This window comes from Opisthocomus hoazin, chromosome 19, assembly GCF_030867145.1.
Source record: "Opisthocomus hoazin isolate bOpiHoa1 chromosome 19, bOpiHoa1.hap1, whole genome shotgun sequence".
NCBI classification, from domain to species: Eukaryota; Metazoa; Chordata; class Aves; order Opisthocomiformes; family Opisthocomidae; genus Opisthocomus; species Opisthocomus hoazin.
In genome coordinates, this window is record NC_134432.1 from 8,102,512 (window position 1) to 8,121,085 (window position 18,574).

General features: G+C 43.1%; 1 protein-coding gene across 13 annotated transcripts in view; it reads left to right on the forward strand.

The window, feature by feature from the left end:
* CACNA1B (calcium voltage-gated channel subunit alpha1 B) overlaps window positions 1–18,574 on the forward strand; it is a 311,364-nt gene that overhangs the window by 201,949 nt on the left and 90,841 nt on the right. For 9 of the 13 annotated variants that reach the window (XM_075439769.1, XM_075439758.1, XM_075439760.1 and 6 more), the window contains 2 exons: window positions 3,788–3,894; window positions 10,979–11,041. In XM_075439769.1, the coding sequence (XP_075295884.1) occupies window positions 3,788–3,894; window positions 10,979–11,041 (170 nt within the window). The remainder of the gene's footprint in view (window positions 1–3,787; window positions 3,895–10,978; window positions 11,042–18,574) is intronic. The other 4 variants (XM_075439762.1, XM_075439764.1, XM_075439767.1 and 1 more) reach the window with 1 other exon arrangement.

An 18,574-nucleotide genomic window follows, 5' to 3' on the forward strand; every position in this document is an offset into this window, starting at 1 on the left:
ACGCTCTGCATCCCTCCTCACTTATAATGCAGCTCAGGGTGGTGTTTAATGGCTCTCTGTTATTTTATGGGAAGTTTTTTTCCATTACAGCAGCTCAGCTGTTTCTGTGCTGTTTACAGCCCCAGAAATCTCCAGCCCGGAGGCACACATCCTCCCAGCCTGCTCGGGAGATTCACGGGCATCCCTTGCATGTGCTGAGAGAAAGGATGAAGCTCAGCACAGTTCTTGGATAATGAAGCTTATCCTACTTCTTTCTTAATCCTTTTAGTGCTTTCTTGTGAATATTTCAGCAGCTGACTGGGGTGGTTAAAAACCTGACTTTGTTGATGTTTATAAAGTATAATTAAATATTGATGGATTCAGCAGCATTGCCAAATCATAAAGCTTCTTGAGAAACTCTTTTTTTGCTCTAATTTTGTTTATGATCCCCAAAAATCACTAGGGCTTTCAAAAGAAGAGGAAAAAGATAGTAGTTATTAAATTATATAGCATACCTGGAGAATGCGGGACTTATTGCTAAGTAAATATGATCATGCAAAATCAAAAATGGCCCGGAGATATAATTAAGTCACTCAGGAGTCAGTTGATCCCAGGAGACTTTCTTGGCATTTATGCTGTAAAACTAATCGAGATCAGTGGTGCATAGAACGTGGGAAAACTGTAAGCAGTTTGCAACTACATCTCTTTTGAGAAGACAGAAAGCTTTCCAGCTGACCTTCAGGACGGAAGCATTTCAACCAAGATTTCCACTCCTGGATGCTGATCTGGACTTCTTTTATTGTGGTATTTGAACATTTCTCAGTAGCCTTAGCTGGGCCTTGTGACCTATAACAGCAGTTATCAGAATTGTAACTATATTTAACTTAAGCTTGATCATCCGATGTCTGTTACAATACCATTACTTTGGAATGACTCATTTTGGGGAAAGAAAAAGACAATCACCTTTGCTTTGAAGATATAAAGGATCTGTTCTCCAACCTCTGCCTCTCCCTCCCGAGGTCTCTCTCCTCTTCTTGTGCTGGCTCTCGTTTACCACTGACTTAAGCTCTGCCAGCTTAATTTCTAGTGATTTCTCAGAACTGTCCTGAGTCTCTTTGGTTGCCTACCCTCTAGTTTCTTCCATATATTGGCAGGTTTTTCTTCCTGTTCACTTATTCAGAGCGGAATCTAAAATTGCCCCCAATATTTGCTTTTAAAATCTCTCTGCTGACCATCCTGCGATGACTCCAGTGACACACAACATTTCATTCTTCGTCCTCGTTAAACTGGCATGTAAAGCTGCCACAAGTGATAATTTATTTTGCTAAATAATCAATCTAAAGCACAAAGTGTGTTCGCTGATCTCTGTCCACTGCCAGCAATCCCTGAGAAAACAGTAGAAAAGCATGCAATGTGAGATAGGAGGAGCGTGTGAATTTTATAGAAAAAAAAATATGAAATTTCTCAGAAATACCCAGAAATAATGACTGAAAGAAGTGGCAAAAAAGAAGAGTCTGGAAGACATGAAGACCCCTCCTGCTCCTTCCCAATGGAGAGGGCTTTAACGGGGTGAACTTCATACAGAACAGTCAGCGTTAACGATGCACATCGTTGTGGGTAGCAGCGAAGATGGGTTTTGCCATGTGATGAGCTATATGGTCTAAATGAAGATTTAGAGCTCTAGAAAATACAAAAGAAACACAGAAGAGAGGTGTCCTTCTAGGCAAGGCCTTTATCTGCTCTTGCCCCTGTATAATGACGGCGACTGTCGAGCTGCTGGAGCTGGGCTGTTGGCGGGAGGTGGGATGGATGGAAGTTGCCATCACAGCTCAGAGCTGGCTTCAGTCACGCACCGTCACACCCCTGCGTGCTTCAAGCAGAACAAGATGAGCCTGTGCCCCTGTGAGAGTCCACCGTGTAATATCAGGAAAAAATGAGATAATTTTTGTAACAATCTGCGATCTCTGGATGGAAGGAGCTACAGAAATATCATGAAGTAGTTATCTGCTGAAGAGTGTGCTTGTTCGGAGTTAAGGAGAGCTGCTTTTATAATGACAACAGGTATTTTCTGCTGTTACTTTGAGATGTCGAATTCAGCAAAATCACTGATGCACTGGGGAGAGCGGAGATGAAGCTACAAATTTTAAAGAGATGGTAAAAACTGCACCTGGCACTTTCGGTGCACAGAAAGAAGAATCAAGAGCCTTTGAAAGTTTGGGATTTTAACGCTGCTGGAGAGTTGTCAGGAGAAGAAACAACTTGAAGATACTGCGGAATGAAAGGGAAACCTTAAAAGCCTTCTTATTGGGGCCCTTCTTGCTCAAAAGATTCGTATTTTGCAGATACCCTTGATTTACAGTAAGCTTCCAAATCGTTGATAGATTTACTGGACGTTGGCAGTTGAGAAACATTGACTTTGTGCAGTTGTTCAGAAGGGCTTTTTCTCATGGCACCTCTCAGGTTCTTCACTCGCTACAGTAGGAATTTACTTGTTACAGATTTGCTAATATTTGGAAAGGAAAAAAAGACACCGAACTTTATTGGTAACAGATTTTTAAAATTAATTTCCTATAGTTCCTTTTTTCTTCAAAAGGAGAAAAGGAAAACAGTCTCAAAATTAATTTAAGCAAATAACACCAAAGTCAGAGCAAGGAATTGTTTATGCGTATGATATTCAGGTTGGATAAATCTATATGACTTCGTATTTCAAAGCTAGATGTCTTATTGTCTGCTTGCATTATTTTAAGCAGAAGTCTTTCACAGCATTACCTTTGGAGAGCAGGGCTAGACCCGTGACGTTTCATAACATTTGACAGAAGAGCCTGTGACTGCTCTCGTCTTGACGTGTGGTTATTCCTTGGATATGTGCAGTGCTGACATTGCCATCAGAGGGTCCGCGTTTATCCTGCCAGGATTTTACTGTGTCGTTTGACTGGCTAGAAAGTTCGAAGGAAGTTTAGCCCAGACGACCACTGAAGATGAACCAGGCTGTTTCCTTGCCTTTTGCCCTCATCTCATTTCTTAAGATGCTGTGGTTTGAATTTCAGCAGTATTTCTCTGGTCATTACAACAGGTAGGAGGAAAATAAATCACAGTTATACTTTGTGGGAACTTGCAATGCCAATTGAGTTTAAAAATCCACGTGATTTGAGGGTATACAGAATGCATGAACATAACCATCTTTCTGATCTATGCTTGAGTCTACAGACTCTGCTTTAATATGGCTCATCCTCCCTGTTTTCACCCTCTGAGTCCTCAGATTCAACTGAAATAAGCGGAAATATCAGGGTTAAAGCTAGTGTGAGAGGGACTGGTCAAATCCTGAAACTTCTTGGCTCAGAAAAGTCACGTTGACCAGAAGTCATGAAGGTTTTAGGAGTCTGTGTCATACATTTCAGTAAGACACAGGCTTCAGAGTGCTTTTACACACGCAAGACTGAGAGAAATGGGGCTCACTCCACCCCAGAAATGTCACGCTTGCGGTCAGGTCTCTCCCTGCTCTGCCACAGTCTGAATGCTAAGGGGCAAGAGGAGACCCAAGAGAGGTAAGAAAGCTTTGCAGGGGAGATGTGTTGGTAAAAATGCACTGAGCACTTGACCAAACCTTGCATTTCTCATCTTGATCAGCTGTTGCTGGCACCAAGGCCCTACCCCAGGGTCCTTACAAGAAATGATGAAATTCTGCCTTATTTATTCCACTGTTCTTGCAGTGTGGCAGCGACAGTCATGTCTGTCTCGTTCCTTGGAGAGCTCTAGTTAATGTCGTTACGCGATGCATGCTCTGATTTCTCTTGGTTTTCTGCACCAGGATGAGGAGGAGATGGAGGAAGCCACCAATCAAAAGCTCGCCCTGCAGAAGGCCAAGGAAGTGGCAGAAGTCAGCCCCATGTCTGCAGCTAACATTTCCATAGCCGCGTAAGCATTGTTTTGTTATTTGGGAACTTTGGTTTCTGTTTTTCAGTGTCGATACACATCTGTTCAAGTGGAGCATCCCATAGTACTCTGTGAGGCCTTTTATACCATTGCTGTTACTGACAGGGCTTTAGGTCGACTGAATACTTCAGCCCTGATCGCTTAACCATGAATTTAATGAAGTATTTCTTTTAGTTTGTTTTTCCTTGTAATGCCTCATCTTTTGCCTTGCTGTAAATAACTGTATTTTAGAAGAATTTTTTTAAGCTGTCCTAGGATAGATTTCACCAGGTGAAGTGTTAACATTTCACTTTGGATTTATAATTACGAGAGGTATGTGCGCACAGAATGTATGAACTATTCTTTAATAATCTCTTCTTTGAGAATTTAAGAGTAAAGACATACTTCTAAACACCAGGCTGAAAAATATGCTTGAATGCTCTTTCTTTGCTGTTTGAAAGAGTGCTGGGTTGAATAAAATCACATATGTGAAGAGTCAGTGGTTTGTAGCTAGAAACATTAATTTGCATCTTCAGATGCAGACTCTTCTGCAAGGATATGGATGTATGCTCAGATTCTGTGATAGCACGGTCCTTAGAAAACATTGCCTTGGGGCTCACCTTTTCATATACACTGATCAAAACTGAAGTGAAAAATTGATGTGTAGGTGGAAATACTTGTTTGGATGTTGCTGAGGTCAGAGCAGAGTTCTGCCTGCATGGGATTATGGGCCTGTGTTGGAGACATGCCTACCTTGAATGGATTTGCTTAAAAGTATATTCTTAAAGGTTCATTTACCTCTTCTGGAATATTAGCATCAGGACTTCCAGCATCAAAAAATTCGGTCGTGCATTTTACGGAGATCTGCTGGTATTTTCTAGCTCCCTTCTGCAGGGGAGACCACCAAAGGCTGGAGAAGCTTGAGCATAGCAAAAGAAATTTCCTGTTCAATTTTATTCCAAAATATTTTAAATACAGCAGGATCCCTGTTTGTTCCTTCAGTGTAAATCTCTTGAAACTCTTGTTAGTGGGAGTTGAATCCACTACATTGAAGACAATAGGCCAAATGGAGCCAGTTCATTATATGTGAAGGAAAAGAAGATTATTAATTTGGATATTTTATTTTTCTTACCATTTTATTTTGCAATTACCGCTTTAATCAGCTTCTATTTATGCCATGTCTGTTTGTTGGTTTTGAATATAATCCTTTTCTTACAATTATTTCCTGTCTGGTCTCGAAAAGAAGTCAAATGACGATGTTTGCTCTTCTTCTTTGTTGAATTTCCTGGTATTGTTATTTTAAAATGGAAGATAATGATGCTTATTTTCTTCCTTTTTAATCAAAAGCATAGTGCATGTGAAGAATCCTTGGAAATCAGAAAAAAAACCCCACTTTAATGGAGCTTAGGATTTCACACCACATTGTTGGTTGCTTAACATGACCTTACTCCATGATTTTTCACCAGGCTTTCACCTGGTTTTGAATATCACAGGGCCAGTTTTGAGACCACAATTGAAAGTGAGTACAAAACTGTGGATTTATGCTTTTTTTACTTCAAATTGTATCTGCCCAGATCCCTGCCTGCCACTTTTGTACAGGCAGATAATTAGGCTTACAAATTAACACATTTGAAAGTGCAGTCGATTGCTTCCACATCTACTAACCACGGCAACATCGTGCATGCTGTGTGGAGCCATCATCTAACAACAGTCGCATGACGTCCTGTTATCTCTGCTTTAGTGCCAGCGAGGTGCTTCCAAGGCCGCTCACAAAGCTCGCCGGACTGTAGTTTGGAGGAAGAATGCCTTAAGGTCAACAGGTTGATGAACAAATGGATAATGACATAGAGGAGAAGGCAAGAGAGAATTTGGAGGTTTTGTGAGCGGCAAATAGGTGTGCAGATGGATTGCTGGCTGATGTTTCAAAAGATATTTAATGAATGCAGGCCAAAGCAATTTGTTTAATACAAAAATACATAGTGAACTGCAAAGGGACTCAGCAGCTACAGCTTTCAGGTTTGCAGCACCTATCCCTTAGGTATCTCTATCCAACACAGTAGAGCTAGTGATAGGGTTGACAGCCAGATGTACTTCATTTCTTATGGTCTTGAGCTGTGCAGTGGTCACGAAGATGGAGCAGATGCCGTGTTGATGGCAAGACCTGTCAGATCAAGCCTCTGAAGCAATTCAGACCTGGACATGCCAAGAATGAAAAAGTGCTGGGGATACTTGGAAATGGGATTTTTGGCATGTGGAGATATCGCTGCAAAAAGCAAATGCCTTAAGAGCTTGGGTACCCCTAAGTGGGTGATGAGCAGAGGCTGGGAGAAACTGGGACAAAGCTGCCAAAGGCCTGCTGCAAAAGTGGGTCAACGCTATCAGTTTATATATTTTTTTTTTCTCCTAAGGAGTAATTTTTTGGGTTTGAAATTTGATTTTATTTTCATAACATATGAGAATGAATTCCTATAGCAATAGGCAGCTATAGCATGAATCAGTGTTCTGAAAACATCAACATTTTCTCCACTTGCATCAGTCAAAACAGGTCTCTCGGATGTTAGCAGAGGGCACCATGACTTGCATTTCCTTAGTGATGATGTTCATGTTCCTGGCGTGCTTGTCCACCTCCTGCAGAGGTGATAAAGCTGTCCTGGGGCTGACTCTGGTGGAAAGTCATATCGGTTGTCCTGCTGTTTCACTGGCAAGGTGCTGTGCTTGCTGTTTTGCTTCTCTCCCTTGTCGGTCCTACATCAAGGACTGAGAGCCTGTCTCTTCCCCTCCGCCTCCTTCTAGGCCACCACGTCCCCTGTGGTGTTGTATCTGCTTCTCCACCTCTGGCATCTTTGCTGTGCGAATACAGTGTGCACTCGTGGTTTGTACGCTCCTGTGCCTGCAGTTTGTTTGCACCGGTTCCTCCACTCTCCTCTGCCATTCCAGCCTCTCTTCATAACCGAGCTCCAGGAAATGGTCATTTTATTGCACCAGCTGCAAAGTGTCATTTCCTAAGCTTAAAAAACTGGCTGCTTATTTCGTGTGTCAGCCTGCTTGGGGGGTCCAAAGTGGTGCCTTCGGATTTAGATCTGCAATTGGCTGCTGCGTGAGCCACGAGTTGTGTTGTGGTTGACAGATTGTGAAGTGCTACGGTGTCGTGTGGATCGGTTTTGATAATACACGCATTATTACAGTGGTGTTGAGATATTATCTATCTTGCAATTGACTCAAAGTCCTTTATTACAATATTCCACCTGCATTCGGTTTGTAGTTCCTGCTTCATCGATCTCCCAGGATGGCTGCGGTTTGTCCTCTGCTCCGCCAAAGGGACTTAATGTGAACAGATTTCTCTGACCACAGTTTTTTTTTCACCTGGTGAACTCTATCCTGAATGGGCCTTTTTGTTTTGTGGTTTTTCAGGATAACAATCTAGGCTGGTATGTTGTTTTTGTCATTGTTGCAAAGTTTGGTTTTAAAGAGAATATTTGTTCAACCTGTGTTATTATGTTTTAATTTGAGCCCATTGTTTCATTCTTATTTTTGTGATTTTATTTTTTTTGTGTTTTCTGTTTAGCATTTTCCTTGCTTTGTTGTTTCTGGAGGTGAGTTTCTGGGTTTGTTCGGTTTGCCCAGCATTGTCTTTAAGACCCTCTGTTTCGTACAACATTTAAACCACTCAGCCTCTTGAACTGAGCGACTGTACAGACCCGAGGGGTCTTTAGAGCAAACCATTGGTGCAGCTTCCAAGGCGGCGAGAGCAGAGGAGGGGGGGAAAGGGGCAATGACGCAGGTGGTAGATGTGCAGAGCGCTTGGCGATCCCGCTGGAAAGGCGCCAGTGGAAGGGAGAGCTCTCAGGCTCGTTCCATGGGGTGGCACGAAGACTTCAGCACAAACACAGTTTTATTTTCTGTGTTTGCCTAACCCGAAGCCTGAACTCCCGGAGTTCGGTTTCCTCCTCCGCCTTTTCGATTCCAGCCAGAGATGCACCAATGGCATGTACAAAAGGGCCTGCGAGAAGCACACCCAGCCCAGCATGGGCCAGCAGACCAGCCAGAGAGGACACAGCCTGTGCCTCACCCAGGCACCCAGAGCCCATGTGTTTTCCAGTGGCCTCTCTTCACCTTTTATTGGGAAAAGTCTGAAAATAGCAAGCACAACAGCAAGCAAATGCTAAATTTGTAGGAACCTCCTAAGCAGTGATGCTGAGTGAAACTTTTTGCATTTTGTTACTTACAGTGGGTTTTTTTTTTTAACTCCAGGTAGTAATGGGTTACAGAAGTAGCCAGACCCAATGAGGTTGTTTAAGCATAGGTTGTAGGCTGTGTTTTGTGGATGGGAGGAGAACTTCCTAGATGCAGTGGATGAAACTCTGTAGAAAGTGGCAGAGGCAGTTCATGGAAGGTGGGCACCAGAGCTAAGCACTGTCTATAGAATTGCCCTCTACTGTTCTTCAAAGTTACACGGACTTCCCAGGGCAACCTTCCAACCTTTAAACACTCATTCCTCTCTCCAGGCTCTGACTGGTTTCTGCTGGTCCCTCACATGGTTGTTCAAAGCAGTTTACATTTTGATTTTACACCTGCGGGTGGATACTGCCCGTAAACCTGAGTGAGCTGGCTGCTCATTAGAAAAGTGCCAAGCACAAATGGAGGTGTCACATCATTTCACAGTGACTTCGAAGAGGTGTCTGTCCCTTTTGTACAGGTCTGGGGATGATGGGAGGGGAGTTTCTCTGTTTCTCCAGGACTTTTTCCATTTCAGAGGCTCCATATTTTCCTTTTGTCTTGGGAATACTGTGGTCTGTTTCCAAATCCCTGTTGGGCCGTTGGTACCCAACAGGACCCAGCAAGAACAGTGCCTGAACACCTAGCCCATGGAATGTCCTGTGTTGGGTGACGTGTAGACTAAAAGAGGTGTTCTTTTTCTCTTGCTGGCTTGTGATTTCTTCCCTTTCTTTTTTCTCCTGAAGTGTGTTGATGTGTGAGGTACTGTGATTCCTCCCGTTAGCTTACCTTTTTGCCCTTGCTGTTGGTGTAACGGTGACTCAGCTGCACCTAAAGACACTTGCTTTTATTCTGTCCCCCATGGATGGTAAGTAGCAGTGAGTAAAGCTCAAGTACTTCTGCGATTTTGATTTGGAAAAGGAGGCTGTCTTTGCTTCATGGCTTTACACCTGCAGTTCCAGTGCAAATTTAGTCAAATTTATGGTTTATAAAAAGCAGACTCCAGCAACAGGAGCAGAGGAGTGAACCTGGAGTGCTGCGGGGCTTGCATAATATTGGCTGGCCAAGTTACAAGGATCCTTGGCAGGATCAGAGCGTGGCCTCTGTCCTGCACTGCACCAAATGAGGCAGGATAAATGCAAAGGTTCATCCAAGCCTCCTGCCGAGGGATGCTGAGGTCTGCTTTCAGCAATTAAAAGCAAAATTTCCACAGGTATTGCACAATACTGGTGCTGACTCTCAGGTAAATTTGGGCAGGCCGGTACATTCTCCTCCATCGTGAGTTTTTCACTTGTTTTGCCCAAGGAATTTCTTACGTATTCTTGAGGCATTTGTGTAGTCAACAGCTTGTTCTCTGCAGGTTTTAGCTGACATCGTGGGGGTTCAGCATCCAGCTCAAGAGTAAAAGGCATCCCCAGCTTGAGAAACCTTGAAACAGCTATTTTCCTGGCAAATCAGCAGGGTATGCCAACCCCGCTTTGACTCCTGCTCCCGTTTCATTTGGTGCAGTAGAAACGTAGAAATACTGAAGTTTAGGTAAAAATACTTCACCTGACTGTTCAGCAGATTATTTGCTCCGAGCAAAACTTTTACAATGCCTTGCATAATTATTCTTATATTCATTCTAGATTGCTTGATCTCTGGATTGTTGTATTGTATACTTTAACTGGGCCAACATTTCTGTTCAGAATAATCCATTAATTTTAAGTAAATACATATTTAGAACTCTACTTATATGACATCCAATGAACATTAGATTTTAACTGGACTTTCTGGCTTGCTGGTATTGATCGTTGGCAGATTAAAACTCTCATGGAAGCAGGACTAAAAGTATTGCAACTGAAAAGGCAAATTCAGGAGGTGAAGGGATTTTGTTTTCAGACTTTGGACGGTTCTTTGGATGATGTAGATTTATAAAAATTATTTTTTATAACTATGAAAAAATTAGTGCCTCAAGCCAAGATCTACCGAGATATTTAGAATCCTGTTTTTCTGTAGATTCCCTGCCAAAGGAAGAATAAAATCTTCTTCTGTGTAATTCAGCAATTTCCGTATTTAGAACCCCCCATGTATAATGGTGTTTATCCAAACACTGGATGGAGGAGAATCTACAAAATTACTCGTGCACTGAAAGAAGTTCCTTGCAATAATGTGTAATCCCCTGCCTAAGCTGCAGCAGACCTGTGGTTTTTAGACATGGTGAGCCATATTCAGATGGTCTGAGCTCAGGTACATCCCTGTGCCTGTCAGAGGAGAGAGGTAGGTGCCTCTGAAGAGCAAACCTGAGGCAGGGACCAAGCAGAAGCAGCCTGGTACCAGCTGCTGGACTCGTGTGGATTTTGGTTCTCTGGAGGTGGCCCAGGGTCCTCCCTCCAGCCTGTTTTCCATGCTGAGGTTTCTTCCTCGTGTCACAGGGCCAGGGTGGGAATTAGCATTGCATTCCCACTTGGAAATAATTATTTGCAGCACAGCTGTAAAAGCAATCACCACCTGTTTCTACAAAGACCTCTGCCCTGAGGTCCTAAAGATGACTTCTGCGGAGGACTTTCATTGTGTGAGTATAGCATATGGAGGCATAAAGTCCTAATATTATTGTGTGGCTTTTGGTTCACCTTTTCATTTTTTTTTCCTTTTTTGTTCCGTTTTTGGTTCTTTGGTTGTTTCCCTGTTAACTAGAAGGTGGTGTGTCTGTGGCTTCCACACTTTCTGAAGCTTTCCCGGTCTCCTACCAAGACGCACGCTGCAGTCTGCATTCGTTAGGACACAGCCTGTATAAGTCTCCTCCCAATGTCTTTTATGGTTTCTCTTCTCTTTTTTTTTTTCCTTTTCTCACTTTTTGTTTTCTTTGTTTGTTTTGTTTTTGCATGTGCAGTTTTGTAAAGCAAACTCGAGGTACTGTATCTCGCAGCTCGTCAGTCTCCAGCGTAAATTCACCGTGAGTTGCTCTCTGTTACGATATTCAGTAAATGGATTTATGATATACATCTCTATAATTATAAACCTCCCTCTTTCCCCATCTCCTGATGCCTACACTTCCCCCTTGTTTTTTCCAAAAATCATTCCCATCATTGTGGAAAGCCTCCAGACTAACATACGGTGGAAGGACTGGAAGGTGTGCGACATTGCCATATAACGCTTGTGATTTGATTGTGAGCAACTCTGTACTGTTTTGCACATTGACTGTGATTTTGTTTCCCACCTTCCTTCATTTTTCTCCTGTCTCCTTAATTATTTTCCTTTGTTCCTTCCGTAACTATTTTCCCTCTTCTCCATTCTGCCCTCATTTGATGGTTCGTCTTGTTCTCACTTGTATTTTTGTTCTTTGTGTTTATTATGTGCTGGGCTGATGGCTTTGATGTTCCACCAGTGTTTGCACTTATGGTTCAGTAGGAGAACGGGGGCCCACCAAGAGTGCACTCTTTAAATGAAAGCTGGAGGAGGACTTTAAAAGAAACTTCTGGAAACGAGGCCCAAGAGAGACCAATTGGAAAACTCTGCATAAACATCCTGAGGAAACTTATACTCATGAGAGCACTGGTTATTGCCTGTGCTCTCTAACCTTCTCGAGCTGGAGCTTAAAGCTACAGATATTGTAAAAATGAGGCACTCGGGAAGCTCCTATCTACCTGTGGTTGAGCAAACACAGTGGCAGACCTTCCATTCACTCCATGCACTTCCTAACAAACAAATCTTGCTGGCTTTGCTGTGAGTCACGGGTGTGCTGTGACACCGATGCAGGTTTGTAGAAAATAGCACTGTTCCCTTCCGACTAATACAACAAAACTCCTCAGCAGCTTCTCATCAGCACATCTTGGTGTCTTTGCTTTGGATTACACTTTTCCCATTTGATGTTATCTTTCTTCTTTAATGCTTTTGGAGAGACAAGTAAGTGCAATTCAAACTCGCGTGGGTTTGTTCTTACGTGCACCATAGCAGGTACCAAAGGCATGGTGAAGCAAAGGAGATTTTCCACCAGCTTCCTGAGACCTTCCTTTTTCCCTGGGCGTTCTGGGGGTCCTTGTCCACTGGTGGATCTTAGACATGTTTGTATTAAAAATACGTTGATATGATGTGTGAGTTTAGCTTCTGTGACCAAGACTGAACTTCTGATGAATAGGTGTGACATGTCTGTGCTAAGGTCTGAGATCTCATGGGGTTGGGACAGTGAAAATTAGGGGAGTAGACTAGGCTGAGGCAGCTTTTGGCTCATTTCTTCCAGTGGATTTCCTGGCTGCTGAGAGTGTAGACAGACGGAAAAGCGTGGAGAGATGCCTGCTGCCCTTTGGGTCTCTCATAGCTTGCATTACCCCTGGCAGGAGGGAGGGGATGGTTAAAGATGGTGATGGAGGAGACGTACTGCCGAGCTGTCTGCTCCCCAACGCTTGAATTCACTCCAGCAGGAGTTGCACCAAACTGGTCCGAGGCAATGTTTGCAGAATGAGGAATAAAGCCTGAAGGAGTGAAGGATCTGGCCCCTTTTCCAAACTTCCAGAGACAGAGCTGCCTTTTAGAAAGCGGAAATCAAATTGTGGGTACTAAAACCCCTTTGGGGGGAGGATTTGCCCACATTTGGAGGCGTTTGCCAGTGAGGTCTGTTGCTAACTCCCCACCAGCAATAGAGACGGTGTCATGGAGGCTGCTTTTGCTGATATGAATCACATCTGTTCTCTGAACAGACTAAATTTTTACTGCAAAAAGCTGTAACTGAGGGTTCTCATCCTCTTTAACATTTCCATGCACCGTCTGGGCAGTAGTTTGTGATTTCCTATGCAAACCAGGACTGTTTTTGACAGATGAGCTGAGTGTGCGTTTTCTTCTCCGTGGGTATCTAAAGAGCATTTCCCCAGCAAAATCCCTTGTTTTGATTAAATAAATGGCTAGACCCCAGAACAATGTGCAGTATATAAAAGCAACAGCCATCACAGAGCATCAGTAAAGCACCCCTGATATGTAAAGACATTTGAAGGTCCCATTTACTCAGTATAAATGTCATCTTTAGAAATGGGGTTTTTATTTTGAATTCAAATAGATAAACTGGAACAACTCCTCTTGGGGACATGCAGGTGCCGTGGACTCCCGCTTCCTGGGTGAATGTTAGCATGGGTTCAGGATGCCTTTAGATCGCTCTGTTTCTACCCACAGCGAGTGCTGTTGCTGTAATTATGCTGAGAGAGAAGTGGTCTGATTTTTGTGTACAGATGAAAGTTGAACAGTAGCCTACTAATTTAAAAGAGCTTTTAAAAGGTGAAAAAAAATCCCGTTTTTTTTTTCTCCCTCAGGTTGTTCAAACAGTGTAAAATATCGTGTGCCTTTAATATCAGTGAGAACAAAAACCGTGGTCATCTGTTCTGAAAGAGCAAAACTTCATAAAAGATCTTTTGAGACAGAGGGATGTTTTTTTCCCCATATTCTTTCTTTGTTTTTTTTCCTAAAAAAAATCTAAATTGGTAATAAACTAAGGACAAAATATTGGAGTTGGTTTCTTAAAAATAAAGTTAAAAAATAATTTAAAAAGTCAAGGTGAGTCATTTTCTTGTGCTAATTGCAGGCTTTCATGCTATAACAGATTTATGATACAAGCAATGCAAGTGGTATGAAATCCATTTTTAATTCACTGAGGAGAGGAAATGAAATACAGAAATGCTCTATTTCACAGAATCACCGAATCACAGAATAGTAGGGGTTGGAAGGGACCTCTGTGGGTCATCTAGTCCAACCCCCCTGCCGAAGCAGGGTCACCTACAGCAGGCTGCACAGGACCTTGTCCAGGCGGGTCTTGAATATCTCCAGAGAAGGAGACTCCACAACCTCCCTGGGCAGCCTGTTCCAGGGCTCCGTCACCCTCAGAGGGAAGAAGTTCTTCCTCATGTTCAGACGGAACTTCCTGTGCCTCAGTTTGTGCCCATTGCCCCTTGTCCTGTCACTGGGCACCACTGAAAAGAGCTTGGCCCCATCCTCCTGACCCCCACCCTGCAGATATTTGTAGGCATTTATAAGGTCCCCTCGCAGCCTTCTCTTCTTCAGGCTGAACAAGCCCAGTTCCCTCAACCTCTCCTCGTAGGGGAGATGCTCCAGTCCCCTCACCATCCTCGTAGCCCTCCGCTGGACTCTCTCCAGTACCTCTTCATCTTTCTTGAACTGGGGAGTCCAGAACTGGACACAGTACTCCAGATGAGGCCTCACCAGGGCAGTGTAGAGGGGGAGGAGAACCACCCTCGTCCTGCTGGCCACACTCTTCTTGATGCACCCCAGGATCCCATTGGCTTTCTTGGCAGCCAGGGCACACTGCTGGCTCATGGTTAACCTGTCGTCCACCAGGACACCCAGGTCCCTCTCCGCAGAGCTGCACTCCAGCAGGTCCGTCCCAAGCCTGTACTGGTGGATGAGGTTGTTCCTCCCCAGGTGCAGGACCCTGCACTTGCCCTTGCTGAACCTCATCAGGTTCCTCTCTGCCCAGCTTTCCAGCCTATCCAGGTCACGCTGAATGGCAGCACAGCCTTCTGGTGTATCTACCACACCTCCCAGTTTGGTGTCATCAGCAAACTTGCTGAGGGTACATTCTAACTCTTCATCCAGGTCGTTGATGAAGAAGTTAAACAAGACTGGGCCCAGTACTGACCCCTGGGGGACACCACTTGTCACCAGCCTCCAACTAGACTCAGCGCTGCTGATGACAACCCTCTGAGTTCTGCCATTCAGCCAGTTCTCAATCCACTTCACCGACCACTCATCCAGCCCACACTTCCTGAGCTTCCCTAGGAGGATGTTATGGGAGACTGTGTCGAAAGCCTTGCTGAAGTCAAGGTAGACAACATCCACGGCTCTCCCTTCGTCTACCCAGCCAGTCATGTCATCGTAGAAAGCTATCAGATTGGTCAGGCGTGATTTCCCCTTGGTGAATCCATGCTGACTACTCCTGATAACCTTCTTTTCTTCCACTTGCACTTTTCTTCTACTTACTTTCTTTAAGTAGATCAGCATTTATCTAAAATACATACTGAAATTGGCAACTAATTTATATGCACATAGGTGATGACACACAGCTAAGTGAATAATTATGTTTTACCTTTTCAGTAGTGCATATTTAAGAGTTATGGTATGTTGCATTTTCATACGAGTCCTCCTTATAGTGCAATGGCTGATGAAATCCCAAATTATGCATTTGGTAACTTGAAGTTTTCTTTGTATTGCTATTGTGTATTGTTTATTTCTAATAGGTTCCAGAGGTGTCAGTCATTGCTTGGACATGAAAAATGACATGTTCCTAAGGCATTTTCTAGAACGGTAAATAAAGCTAAAGCCAGTGTTTCACAAGCTGGGAGTCTTTTTCTCCAGAAGTGCTGAACATCTGCACCTGCCACAGATTCTTTTTTTTTCCTCCCCAGACAAAAACTGGGCTTTCTTTGAACAACTCTTTCCCACCCCAGCCATCACGGCGTGTCTCTGCTGCACCCGTCCAGCTAGAGACAAGCTGATAGCGTACAGAGGGAAATGAAAAATCTCAGATATCTTCTACCAGGATGAATTTGTCATTTGCCATCCAAGAAACCAAATTGTTTTTGATCTCTATCGCTTGCTTTTATATATTCATTGTCTGGGCCATCTGCTTTAATTCCATCCTCATAGTGCAAAAAAGGGGGCTGTGGCTTCATTCTCTGATGTGTTTTGTCTTGGTATTTATCAAAACCCTGGAGCTCATGGTAGGACTTTGGCCATAGCAGAGTCTAGACTGGGCCATTGCAGCGTAATTGCTGGAACATCTTCTGGAGAGTGTGGCATGAACGCTTCAGAGGAAACAAATAATTTAAATGTAATTTGACTGGATTTTAGGAAAACTTAATGGTTCTGCATATTTAACCTCAGCGTGTTTTTTGTTAAATCAGGCCATAGCGATGTGGCTTTTAACTTCCATTTTTTTGTGTTACTTTTAACCCTTTCACCCTGTTATTTATTCATGAGGATGCAATTACTTGATCACAATTCATAACTGAAATGCCAGATAAATCTTGAGGTCTGAAAAGAGATCTCGTGACTAATGTTAGCAATACAACTTGAGACGAAGTGAGTATTTTCCAGCATTTTCTTAAGATCAGAGTGTGCATAAAGCTAAGCCTCATATTTATACTTCTGGGACTAGTATGTGATGTACTTTTACTGAAAATCATTAGAAAATTATTCTGATTAGAGCAATAGGGAGCAGCATTCAGGATGGTAGGGAGCAGCATGCAGGATGGCGAGTTATGGTTGAGCGAAATCATTCCGTTCTTATGAAAAAGCTCAAGCTGAAAGCAGTAGAACTTTTTCTACATTAACACCAGGAAGTTTTGGCTTAGATTAACTTTGCCTCAGTTCAGAGCTATACAAAAACAAGTGATGCAGCTGTCTTTGAACTCTAAGCAGCAGCACGTAATGACTTTAACTGCTTTTAAGTGGCCACAGACACCTCAAGGCACTGGTAACTAAACGCTAGAGCTTTCCTAACTTGAGTTCTGATACACACCTTGGAAGCTTTCTGGCTCACCGCTGGCCAAAGGCACTGGCCGCAGGGCTGGCAGCTGCCAAGCCGTGAGTGCCCGTGTGTGCAGTGGCTCCCGAAGGACCCACAGTGCTGCTCAGCTCTGTCCGGCATCTCGGGTTCCTCCTCCTGCTAAGACCAGTTACCCATCGTCAGCAAGTTCTGTATGCGCAGTTCTCCGAATTCCCTAAAAGAGCACTCTACCGGAGTGGAAAATCAATCTGAGCATGATAAGATGCGCTAAATACAAAATGTGTCATTTAGTGAATTTTTCCAATCTAAGAAGTTGGCATCTCCGTTAGTTTGAAAGGCTTTCAAATTTCAGTAGCAAGTTTCTGAACATAAGGACACGATGGTATTTTGGGGGTGGCAGAGCCCTGGCCCAGGCTGCTCAGGGAGGTTGTGGAGTCTCCTTCTCTGGAGATATTCCAGCCCCGCCTGGACGCGGTGCTGTGCAGCCTGCTCTGGGTGACCCTGCTTCGGCAGGGGTTGGGCTGGGTGACCCCCAGAGGGCCCTTCCAACCCCAGCCATTCCATGATTGTGACACAAGGCCAGTATTACATTAGGCTTAGACCACATTCAAAATTTAGAGTTTCTGGCTAATTGACATTAGGGGAAAGAGTATGAAGGAAAATGTTTGCTTTCTGAGAAACTGCAATATCAAAAATTCCGATACATAAAACCAAAATGAAATTCAAGAATAATATTGGATAAGACTGGGCAACTTTTTCTGCAGCAGCCCTTGGTAAGGGTGTTTGTGAGGCACTCCGTTGCACCAGCTCGGTGGGAGAGCGCAGTCCACCTCCCGAGAGAGCTCAGGCGGGAGATGTAGCTCATGAAGAAGAAAAGGTGCTAAAGCATCCAAGCGGCAACTCCTGGGGTCACTGACAAAGCGAATTTAAACACTAGTGGTGAGTTCATCTGAGAGAAAATTGTTTTATCAAGCCAAACAGAGATAAAACATTCTGCTTTGTGCATGCCTACCCCAAACTAAAATGCTTCATTGTATTTTCCAAGTGGAAAAGTGAAACGTAGAGAGAGCTGCTCCAAGTTTATGAACAGAAAATATGATTTTAGTGGAAAGATTTTTGCATTGCATTTTCTATTGAAACTGTATTTTAACAAGAAATTCCCTTTCATCTGTAATCAAACGTATTCTTTCATACCCACAATCTAATATGTAGGTATTTTTAACATCAAATTATTTTGTTCATAGCCAGTTTTCATCCATTATTTACTAAAGCAAAATTTTAAGGATTGCTTTTATGCAGCTGATTAAACCACTAGTTCTGGGAAGCAAAGTGCCATTAACTGAAGCAGTTTTTTAAAAGGTTATGGTAACAAAACCTTCAATCATTAAGGAATACCCTAAGATTAGAATATGACTAAAAACGTGCTTTCCTTTCTTGAACCATCTATACAGTGAGTGATTTCATGTTTTTATTTATACCAATATTAGTCACTGATTCATTAATATGAATTTTATTTGATTCTACATGAATTATATGTTTTTCCTTCTAGCCACAGGCAGGAGTTGTTTGACTGCTGGCTTTAATCCAAATACAACCAGTGGAGTTACTCAGAGAAGCATATTAGCAGTAGTATATACTACAACGTTTCAAGCCCAGAGGACCTAAAAACCGTGTATATTGCCAGTACCCTTCAAAGAGTTCAAAATATTCTGTAGACAGAAAATAGGATGGGAAGTCATTGTAAAGAAAGTGAATTAACTTTAGTCTTTGTACTATGTCTGCACATCAGAAGTGATTATTGCAGTTTTCTTAATGAATTCAGAAGAATTTTGAGCAGCAGTGAACAGGATTTCAGATAAGGAGTTGGCTTCATAAATAGAAAGTGTTCTCTTGTGGAATAAATAGTTGTTATCACCAAGGCTCACTTTTTATCATATTTGACAAGTCATACTCTGCTGCGGCATACCTTGCTCGTGCTGT